The sequence below is a fragment of the Rhamphochromis sp. 'chilingali' genome, assembly GCF_963969265.1.
Source record: "Rhamphochromis sp. 'chilingali' genome assembly, chromosome: 20".
In the NCBI taxonomy this organism is placed as follows: domain Eukaryota; kingdom Metazoa; phylum Chordata; class Actinopteri; order Cichliformes; family Cichlidae; genus Rhamphochromis; species Rhamphochromis sp. 'chilingali'.
Window position 1 is genome coordinate 22,382,531 of NC_137947.1, and position 11,949 is coordinate 22,394,479.

General features: G+C 41.5%; 1 protein-coding gene across 1 annotated transcript; it reads left to right on the forward strand.

Annotated features, from left to right (window-relative positions):
- The first annotated feature begins 5,349 nt into the window (after positions 1-5,349).
- Positions 5,350-7,309, forward strand: olig3 (oligodendrocyte transcription factor 3). Its single transcript, XM_080869330.1, has one exon. It carries the CDS (start codon positions 5,652-5,654, stop codon positions 6,525-6,527), a length of 876 nt encoding a protein of 291 aa, XP_080725456.1. The 5' UTR covers positions 5,350-5,651; the 3' UTR covers positions 6,528-7,309.
- The last annotated feature ends 4,640 nt before the right edge of the window (positions 7,310-11,949 follow it).

The window sequence follows — 11,949 nt, forward strand, 5'->3', positions numbered from 1 at the left end:
GTACAATATATACACTGATCTCTCAGTTGTGTTACAACACATCTGACTTAGACGCAGCAGCGCATCAAGGAGTCCAAGCATGCACCAAAAGGATGCTGTCATTTAACGGTCACAGGTGTTTACTTGATGTTTGACAAAGAACTGTTAAAGATGTAAAAGATTTCTTGCACTGATATGTAGCAAAGATTCTAAACTAAATTGTTTTCCAAAATTGTTTTCAATAAGGAAAACAAGAATTGCACACATTGATCAGTCGTGCATTGGGATGAAAAATATGTGTCTGAAAACTTCATTGCTTCTGTTTGATAAAAAACATGCCTCAGAAAGCTTTGAGATGCCAATTTTGTATCAGAGTGTGTTCAGACAGAGAGAAATAAGAACATGAAGGTATGTTTCTTCATTACTGAAATGTTAATTTGACTTGTTTTTGCCTAATTAACGCCAGTGTCTTCCAAGAACAAAACAGCCCGACAAATATTAATTAGGACCTCAATATTCATGTTGGCAGAGATGGTTGTGAGGTCTGTAATTAACGAGATTTTAATCGTTTGATCATCTCCTTAATTAAAGGCTTGCTATAATTTGAAGGTTTGTTTACTTTTCACAAAATAGGAATGAAGAAATCTTATTGATATTCTTTTACCCACAATTCACCCAAAGAAAACTGAGAAGGCAAAATCAAGCTTTTAAAAGTTGCCATAACATATCTGAGAGGTGCGGTACATCTTTTACTTTTCAAATGTTGACCTATCATTTAGAAAAATAAATCTCAGAACTACTTTTTTTTACGGTTTTTGCTTGGCATCACTGTGAGATATCAATACTCCTGTTGCTGTCTTCCATCTGCCACTCAAACACTTCAAACTAAGCGAAATCTCTTTTAGTGAAACTTCAAACTGTGGTTTGATGGTGTCTTTGATGGGTAAAATGAAAGGAGTATACATCCACAGTTATTCATGCATGGATTGTATTCAGTAAAATGATGTGTAGGCAACGTTTCTGTAAGAAAAACAAACTATCCACTGTCAGCTCAACTATTTGCAAGAATTTACAAGTTTCTTTTTTTTTTTTTTTTTAGATTATATTAGCATAAAAACACATTTGTCCTCCTGAAGAAGGAAGAAATATAGATTGAAAATCATTCACCACAGTTAATAAGCCACATGGCAGGAGCCCAATGCATTTAGGCATGTACATATGGTCAAGACCACCTGCTGAGGTGACTGAATGTGGTGTGGTTGTTATTTCAGACACTCCTGATCTACTGTGGTTTTCCACACAACCATCTCTAGGGTTTACAGAGATTGGTCAGAAAAAGAGAAAATATCTACACGCACATTGTGCCTCACCAACTGAACATTGTTTAAATGCCACAGCTTACCCGAGTACTGTTGTTGGTCATGTCCGTCCCTTTATGACCACAGTGTACCCATCTTCTGATAGCATCTTCCAGCAGGAAAACTCGCTATGTCATAAAGATCAGATCATCTCAAACTGGTTTCTTGAACACGATGATGAGTTCACTGTGCTCAAATGGTATCAAAGAATTATGGCAGTCCAACACAGTACTAGCAAGGTGTAACTTATGAAGTAGACAGTGAGCATACAGTTACTTGACTGCTACAAATGAACGGCTCTAGGTTTCTGTTCTCACTTTTATATAGATGTTAATGGAGGTCCATATTAAATAAAGTCAGAATAACTCTCAGCAACAACTGCAATACATTTTTAGGTTTGTGTGAGCAATTATATTTGAACCATCAGTAACTAATATATAATTGAATTTTTATTTATTTAAAGTTACTGTCAGATTTCTGTTTTTTTTGTTAATTTGTTAAAGTATGTGGCATGAACCAATGCCAGATACATTCACATTTTACTCCTTTGATAGTCCTTTAAAGTGAAAGTTAGCATCAGATACAGAAGAGATGGCACAAAAGACAAACTCTACAAGTAAAAATAAATTCTACAATATGAAACACACAACCCAACTTTTGTTAATATGCCAGCAAAGAAAAAGGTTTTAAAGCAATTTTAAATCAAATTAATTGTTAGTGTCTTGTAGCCTCAAGCAGTTCGTTTTAACAAAATTGTTCAGCAGTAAATGTTACATTTTGGTGATTTTTGAAAAATAATGTTAACAGCTTCATCTTATTTATGATGATATATAACAAGATTTCTAATGAGGTCCTGCAGCACATAATTAAATGTGTAAGGTCACAGAGTGAAGACTCATATGCCCACCTCCACAGACCAGGTAAGTGTTTACAGTCTTTACTGAAGTAAAGCATGGTTTGATATACAGACGATTACTCCATGTGAACTAAAGCAGAAAGAACACAAAGAGGCAAAATGAGGAGACAAAACATGTCTAACTCCTGACGATCTTTCCCGTTCTGCATTTCAGAGTATGTGAGAACTCAACACATAAAATTTTTAGTTCTTTTTTATACCAGTGACATCAGCTATTATCTTTGGCTCTGACTTTTACTTTCTTTATTGTCTCAGGTATGTGTGTCATTGTTCTTTAAGGTAAGAGATACTCAGCCAGTCATGTGTCACAGACACTCACTGCTGACCACAAACTACCAGAGAGAAGCTTCCAGTCACTGTGGACTGTCCTGAGACTAGTAGAGGTGGTCTAGTAGCCGGAGCCTCCCAGGAGGTAGATGAAGAGGAGACTGGTTGCTTCCCAGGTGCACCAGGCAGGATGCAAGATGAACAGGTAAATAGCAACAGGTCACTTGCAAAGTCCACATAGAAAGCCCCTCAGCCAGCTGATGGGTTCAAACCTGGGACCTTCTTTCTTTAAGGTGATGGTGCTAACCACCAAACCATCATGCAAACATTATAAAAAAACTGTAAATGACCTATTATGGACTTAACTGTGTTACTATCTTGTGTTTTTGGGGTCAGTAATCTAAGCAGACCTCCTACTTCCTGCTCTTTGGTGACACATCAGAAATGTTTTTATATATCTCAGTCATTTAAAGGCATCTCTGTCTACATGCACACATGTGCAACACTCAATTTTCTCATGACCCAACGTTGCATGAACCTGTGATGCCTAATACACATGCATTACAGAATGGTATATGTACAACATTCAAACGGTGACATCTAAGATAAAAAAGCAATAGTGCTGGCTCAATTTGGGTCCCTGTGATTGTGTCCTTTTGCTGCCCAGAGAGCTGATGTGAGAGGGCAGAGAGCCACTTCTCAAAGAGAGGAACAAAAAAAATGTGAGAGGGTTTCAAGAGAAGAAGCAACCCTAACCAGAATCTTGTGAGAAGGAGTACAGAGAGTGAGAAAGAGTGTGAGAGGAGGAGAGAGGGGGAGAGATAAAAAAAAAAGATACGAACAGAGGAATAAAAGGAAAACGAGGAGCTTACGCAGTGAAAAGAGCACATTATGGGCGACCTGCTGCGACAGTAGTGTGGGGAACAGTGAATAACTGCCTTCATTTAGGCCAGTGTCCTGGTGGTGTTGAATCAGAGGCCTCAGATGGACACACACACTCACAAACACTAAAATACATAAGCAAAAAAATACCCTTTGCAAAGCATGTGTTCCTGCACAGATTGATATCTGACACACACACACATGCTAACAGACCTGCTCTGCCCCTCTCATTCACACATTTCTCCACATTGGCCGGATTAGGAACACTTTCTCTTGGGTGTGCGAGGCTGCCCCACACACAAAGAAACACTTGGGGACAGGATTAGTAGGCTTACAGGGGATTCACATATGTCCAGTTCAAGCAATTGGTATTCAAAGCTTTACACTATCAAATGCCACCAAGAGAGAGCAAAGCCGACCAGCGCTTTTCTTTGCATTGGCAGCACCTTTATGAGAGGGGCTCTTTTGCTGGGCCAACAATGAGGCTGTGAATACACATTTTTACTGTTCTACCAGGGGGATCTCATTGGTGAAGGATGAAGCACGGAGCAGAGTTTGAGGCAGACTTTATTATCGGGGGTTTGAAGTGCTGGGTGGGTGAGAGTGCAGACGGATGGATGGATGGAGGCACGGATAGACAGATGGAGCGATAGGGATGCTGAGGTGGTTGGTCAGAGGAAGAGTGCTTCAGTTACTTCCACATGTTATTGTTGGTGGCCCGTTCCCCCACTCCACCTCGACAAAACAGATCTGGAGTAGACTCTTCAGAGTGGAGAGAGCACTCTCAGCTGCTCAATATAGACAATACTGACTCAATTTACACCATTCGCCCAATATTTTAATGCACATTGAAAGATCAGCTTTTTGCTTCAGTGGATAAAAACTAACGTTTTGACTGTTTTCACTGCGTGTTGACAATACAGAATTTTTATGACTGGTTTTAAGATTTAGTAGTTTTTCTTCCCTTTTGTTTTTGACACATCTGTGGTTTGGCATGTCTTTCCATTTTGTCGTATAAAATTTTTTAGACGTGGTTTCTGTGCATGGCTTGTATTTGGCTAATATTGTATTTTAAGTAGCTTATAATGAAATTTAATTGATTGCTGAAATGATTTCAATGTTTGAATGTTTTTCCAGTTTCTCCAGTAGTATTTATTTTAAGATAATAATAATAATGATAATAATAATAATAATAATAATAATAATAATAATAATAATGTGCTTTCAGCACATGGAAGCTAGATGTTGGACCATGAGGCACAGCCTTGTAAACTCTGACATCCGCATGCTGCCATATGGCCAGCAGAGTGCCGCGAGTCGGAGCCGGCATGTTACCTCCGTCCCAGCGGAGGCCCTGCACCCCTGCGGCAGCACTAACCGCTGAATGGGAAAAGCAATTTCCCTTCCCATTCCTCGTCATTCCCTCAGGCGGCCACCGGCGGAACCTCGGAGACTTTGGCTTAAATTTTGACCGTCCGATACAAAGTGAACAGCGTGTGTGTGAGTGTGTGTGAGGCTGATGAGGTTTTCTTCTTTTACAAAAATGCAGCATGATCTCTGCAGTTGCGTTTGACAACAATTTTAAACGGCTCTCTTTTCAAAATTTATTTCTTCTTTCTTGGGATGTGATCGCGGTGCGTGTGTGCGTAAAGTATGGGAAGATCTCATAATAAACCGCGTGTGCTTTGTGCAGTAAAAATCACTAAGGAAGAAAACTGACCGGTTTCTCCAGGAAGAGCAACTTTCCCTTCCACGAGAGAAGTGGAGGGGAGAGGAGAGAAGCGCGGTGCCCCCGACAGTTTTCTGACAATGGCAGTGAATGGTTGCGCACCGCGGTCACTGGGACAGTCAAAGCACACCGCCCCCTTTCTAACGGGCACGTCATCTTCCTAACTAGGCGTTATGAATAGGAAAGCCGCTTTTGTCTGTCCGCGCGTATAAATACCCACAATCAGTGTCCCCCTCACCGCAGAGTTACAGAGACACACGCAGAGTGAAAGTCGACAGACACTGACGCAAAGTGGGAACCGATGTGATAAGGACAGAAGCACGGGACAGGAGGGATACAGGCAACATCAGGTGACCAGAGTGACTAAAGGCTTCGGGAAAAAGAGAGAAAGGGAGAGGCAGGGAGTAAAAGCTGAGAGGGGAGAGTGTGGGGAGAGAGTGAAAGTGAGAGTGAGAGAGAGAGAGAGGGAGGAAGCCAGCAGCGACCTCCTACCCAACAACCTCGGAAGCAAACTCATAAAATGAATTCAGACTCCAGCCCAAGCAGCAGAGCCTCATCCCCGGACATGGACGGCATGTTTCTCCGTGACCACCACCCGCATCACCATCACCATCATCACCACATTGGCTCCTCCGTGTCCTCCTCCACGCAGAGCGGCGAGCAGCAGCGCCAGAAGATGAGCGGGGGCGAGCACCTGCGCTCAGGAGAAGCAAAGTCCGCGTCGGTGGGAAGCAGCAGCAGTAGCAGCAGCAGCAGCAGCAGCAGCAGCAGCAACAAGTATAAACTGAAGAAGCAAGTCACCGAGGAGGAAATGTACCAGCTCCGTCTCAAGATTAACGGCCGGGAGAGGAAGCGCATGCACGACCTCAACCTGGCCATGGACGGCCTACGCGAGGTGATGCCCTACGCGCACGGGCCCTCAGTGAGGAAGTTGTCCAAGATCGCCACGCTGCTTCTGGCCAGGAACTACATCCTGATGCTCACCAGCTCCCTGGACGAGATGAAGCGGCTGGTAGGGGAGATATACGGAGGGCAGCACTCAGCCTTCCACTGCGGCCCCGGCGGACACTCCGGAGGTCCCGCCGCTGCCGCCGCTGCAGCAGCCGCTGCCGCTCACCAGGTGCACCCTCTTCTCGGGAGCGCGCTGTCTTCTTCCACGTCCTCCACTCTGTCCAGCGCGCTGCCGGGGCTCACGTCCATCAGAGCACCCCATTCCCTGATGAAGGGGGCTCCAACTGCGCCCTCGGCCCTGCAGCTGGGCTCCGGTTTCCAACACTGGGCTGGGCTGCCGTGTCCCTGCACCATCTGCCAGGTGCCTCCGCCTCCTCCACACATCCCCATCACCTCTACCGGCCTCACGAGACTCTCAGGGGAGGGGAAAGACGGGATGAAATGATGCCCGTGTGTCTGATGAGCAGCAGAGACTGAGAGATGTAATGATGTTTGTAAATAGATAATTCAGGGCATGAGGGGGAATTTGGCCTCACTGGTGCATGTTGTTGTTTAGTCTGTTTTCTTGTTTGGCGTATAACAGAAAAGCCTCTTTCCTCCTTGTAACAAGGACTTAGACTATATATATAAAGACTACTGATTTTTGCCAGTTGATGGTAAAAAAAAAAAAAAAAAAGGAAAGAAAATACACACCGCGCTCCTGCTGTGTTTAACTGAGTCTTCGTTGCACATGACATTGTGAAAGGTGAAGGAGGCAGCATGAACATTTTAATTTTGCTTCTTTCTTTTTCTTTTTTTAAAACATTTTTTAAATATATCAAGCGTCATTTTGTGAAAACGAAGAATGCTCTGTGCCTTGTACCAAGGATTTTAAACTTGAGTTCTATGTAAAAAATAAATAACAACATGTTTGTGTTTGGCTAAAACGATTCTGCCACCACGGAAATTTGTTTTAAATTTTTTTAAGATTTATTTTAATCGTGTGGCTCACTGTGTGTCGATTTGTGCCCTGATTTCTATTGATTTCTATTTTGATTTTAACTTCTGTTGTTTTTTTTTTGCATGATGGTGTAATTATCACAGCATGATTGTTTTTGCTGAAATGAATTTGTTATGCCCAGAGACCCCGTGTCTTTATTTTTGTACATTGTTGATGACTGATGAAATATTTATTATCGCCCAGCGTCACTGGATGAAATTTCAATAAAACTGGAATTATGAATCATACCCAATTTATTCCTCTGTTTCTTTTAAATACTCACCAAATCATCGAAACGACATTTTTTTTCTATCATATAAGAATTAAACCCCCGGAAGTTTAAGTCAGTTTTACTTTTTATTTCTTTAATTAATTTTGGTAGTTTCAGACAAAATCTTAAGATAAATACGAAGCTGTGCTTCTTTAAATATTTTATTTTGCCCACATATATGTAATCATTGCACATTAAAAAAAACAAATCTTGTTTTAAATAATAATTATTGCGCAATGATTATAAACATTTCAAGGCCTCAGACAAAAACACCTCAGCGCGTTTTTTCTTTTACACTTCTCATCATTATTTGATCTTTTTTTAAGACCCCGGATTTTTCTGCTTATTTAAAACAGACTACATTGAAATCAACAAAACGCAGAGATTTATAGATAAATGAACATTTGCTATTTTATAGTAAAGATTTCTAAGGAAAGCTGAAAATTAGCATCTGATATTTTTCTCCTTTGAATGATCCTAGAATAACTGCTGAAATTACGCAGCAGGACATTAAACATTTTGCTGGTTGTTGAAATTCATGTTTTAGAACTGTTCTAAAATTAACCAAAGTTTTGAAGTCATGTCACCTTCTTCTCGGGGCATACACGTCTGAACAATAACACGAATGCATCATTTATTTAGAAATGTTAGGAAAAGGGAGAAACGAGAGGGAAATAAGGCACTGAGCTGCAGCCTAATGGAGCTCAGCTGAATTGGTCCCTGCAGCAGCTAGAAAGTGATTCGCCTTGGGGCGCGCAGAGCAGTTTGTCCGCCGGGTCCCTTGGGTGTTTCTCCGTCTCATCTCTGCAGCGACAGAATGCACGTATGTTTGTGGAGATTACAAGTTAATTGTTCATGGGGGACCGAGAGGAGAAAATCACATCACAGAGAGGCGTCGGGATTACAGGCTTCTAAATGTAGAAGATTATACATTCAGACCCCCTCCTCGGCCTCGCCGTATGCAAATGAGTGTGTGGATTAAAAAAGTAAAGAAAGACAGAAAGAGAAAAGGAGACGAAGCCCTTTTGTAACTTATTTGGAGGGAAGAAAACACAAGTTTGGTGGCTAAGTCGAGAAAGAGTGAAAGAGTTCATTTTACGCTTCTTCTTCTTTTTGTCTTTAGGAATGAGTATAGCCTGTCTGTCCCTCGCAGGCTGCCAGATGGGATGTAAATAGCTGGGTAGCTGCAATGGCCTTTTAACCACACAACACTGAGGAGGATGTTGTCAAGGGAAGCTGGCGGTTTGCGAGTTAATAGTCATGAGTTGGGGTAATTACTTAAGGTTTATTATGCTCTGGTTTCAAAGGAAATAGACCCTTCAATGGGCTGAGAAATACTTCTTAATTCTGGCTAATTAGGAGCCGAGCAAAGCAGAGACAACTGCTGCTTCTGCTGCTACCAGAGAGGGAGAGCATTTGTAAGTAAGCCACAAAATAACGCACAAAACAATCATGCACATGCAAATGGCGTGCACAAGACACATCCGTGTTAAAGAGAGGAATGTAAACCAGCTTAAATTTGGAAGTGTACGTCCTGCTCTGATATGTCGATCATATGGCAACAGAAGCATCTTCCTGCCTTTGGCCTGCACACTGAAATGGAAGATTTCCCTCTTATTCTTCTGAAAGCTGGAAAGGTAAACAGAAAAACTAACTTGCAAGCAGCGAGTGAATTACAGGTTTTCTGTGTTTATCTAACAGAGGGGCTTATCTTCCTGGCAGGGCTCACAAAAATTATCCTCATTAGACTGAGACTTTTAGTTTTGTTTTAAATAAATCCCACTGATATTCAGATTTGTCTTTTTCATTAAGGCAAAAACAGGAGGAGAGAAGAGGATAATAATGCAACACAACAACAATAACAACATCAACACAAACGCAAAACTAAAAAGAAGAACTGATAATGTTAAGGACCGAAAAACTCAACTGGAAAAATAAAAACGGCTTTCAAATTTGGACATTTTATGTATTTGAGCACCTATTTGTTATACCAGAGGCAGTTAAACCAGAGAAGGTTGTTGGACAGCTGATTTTGGTCAGTTCTGCAGCAAACATCAAACTTAGAGAGTGTGCGAATAGTGAAATACAAATAACATAACATCCTTAAAGCAGCATTAATGCATTAGAAGTGAAAAAGGTGTTTATTGCAGAAATTATATGGAAAATACCAAAAATACTTACAAAGAAAGCTATAAACTCTAAAAAATGAGATGCATATATATTTATATAGCACGTGAAAGAGGCTGTGAGATCAAATCTATCATTTCTACAGAAACTTTGTGTTTTTGTTTGCAGGCTGGTCAGCGATCATAGGATGGACTCGTGGCCATCAGCTCTTCTTTTCATGAGGCTTGACAAATGACTGGCCCTTTACAGAGCACACACCTGTTACTGTGAGCCACTCGAGGTTTATCACTTAGAGAAACACTGCTTTGTTCACCCTCTCCACACACACACACACACACACACACACACACACACACACACACACACACACACACACACACACACACACACACACACACACACACACACACACACACACACACACACACACACACACACAATGAGAGGCCTTTTTTCTCCATTCTTAAACATGGATGCTAACAAGGCAACAAATACCGTCAGCCTCACTTGCTGGCCCTGTGACAAAGCTCCAACCTCCAAATCTGAAAATCCGCAAAGTTGTTTTAATTAAAACACCCCGACAGCTGCTTGCCAGCTCCATCACAGATATAGTTTTACAAAGCTGCAAATATAAGGGTTGTTTTAGAGGGGGGGGTGTCAGATATGCACAAACAGTAGGGGCATTTAAGGCTTTTATAACTCCAGAGTTTGTATAAACATGTCATTTGGCAGCCACAGACTGCTGTTGCATTGAGTGTGAAGAGTCCTGCCTGTGTGGAAGTGTATGAATGTGAAGTGGTCTTCTGGTTTGTTTACTTGGTCGGTCAGTGAGCTGCTGCCTGAGGGCAGCAATTGAAAATAAATTTTAGTTGAATAAGGGGCAGTGGCCGCATCAGCCGAGCTGCTGCTAGAACAAAAGCAGTTGAGGGGATAAGTTATTGACCGAGCTGACAGCCTGAACGAGGCTGATTATAACCGCCTGGTTATGCTCAGTGTGTGTGTGTGTCATAGTCATATTGAAGCAGGTGCAAAGTCCGTTCCCTCTCTGAGTTTACCTCCATCTTTCTCCCTTTCTGCCCTGAGGGAAGCTTCTGAGGCCTCTGCCCTAATGTCCTCAGCTGATTCCTTAGACTAATGTTTAACCCATACTGCCAAAGCAGAAAGCATATTTCCATCATAAGAGCGCTTTGCCATTGCCATTAGCGACTCAGCTCATTTGCATGTTAATTGTGCAGTTAGAGAAGTGGTGTTGACACTTCCCTTTGTCCAAGCAGGGTCGCGGAAAGTGAGAGGATGGGGCTGCAGAATGATAACCATGTGTGTTATTGTTTCGGGCTGGTTATATCATCTGTCATCACGGGACGTTTGAACACAATGGGAGATAGACTGAGTTAATTTCATAAGGTGCTATTTATTTATCATGTGAGAATTAAATAAAGTGTTTAGCTGTACTTAAAAAAAAAAACGCAATAGGATAGCTCATTACTCCCAAATGAATTTGTCATAGTGTGAAAAGTAACACACATTTACCCGGGTAGTGAAATTTTGAGGCGTTTTGATCTGTGCACAGATGGTGAATTTCTGGGCCGATGCGGATACAGAAATATTTCCCATTTTTGCTCGTTTTTGTTTTCAGTAGCCCCCTTTTGTGTCAATGAAACAAAGAAATAGCCATTAAGAAAAATGGCTGAACTATTCTAAAGGTTAAAACCTCTTCATCACACTTCATCTTTGAACATTTAGCGAACAAAAATATGGCAAAGGTTTACCACGGTGCATCCGTAGCTTTACTCAACCACATCTCAGGTATTCAATATTAATCTGAAAAACAAAACAAAACCTTTTTTTGCATCTTTAAGTCAGAAATTCAGTCTGTTTTCTCAATTAAAGGTTATCTTCTCAAAAGTTTGAGTTAGTAAGTCAAGCTTTTGGGACATACACAATGAAAAATTCTCTAAAATGTTAATAATAATAAAGGTTTTAAATGCTTCTACATCAATTACAAAAGTAGTTCTCAGTCAACTTGACATATCTGCAACAAAGCCATCTTTCATCGTAGCAAACGCTCGCTTTCATTTAAGAAAATATCCGAGTTCTTCCTCCAATGAACGGCCATGCATGCAGGATGGCTGTCAATGTTATCAATTACGGGCTTAGAAAATAAACTGAAACACATAAACAACATTCCTGACAAAATGGACATGCTGTGTTTACACATACACAAACACACACACTTTCACTTGTCCGCATACAAGCCAGTTTTGGTGTGAATTTTGTGTGATAAATACAGATTCAGCCAGACAGAAAGTGCCTGTGCGTGCGTATCTGTGTGTGTGCGTGTCTGTGTGTGTGTGCGTCAGCAGTAATATCCTCCTACAGTGACTGACAGATGGCGTTCAGTGTTTGGCCGTAAATGTGCTCTCTGAGTGTTTGTCTGTGTGCCAGTCGCCTGTAGTTTGGAGACTCCCTGTGAGAGTCTAACTGTCCTGA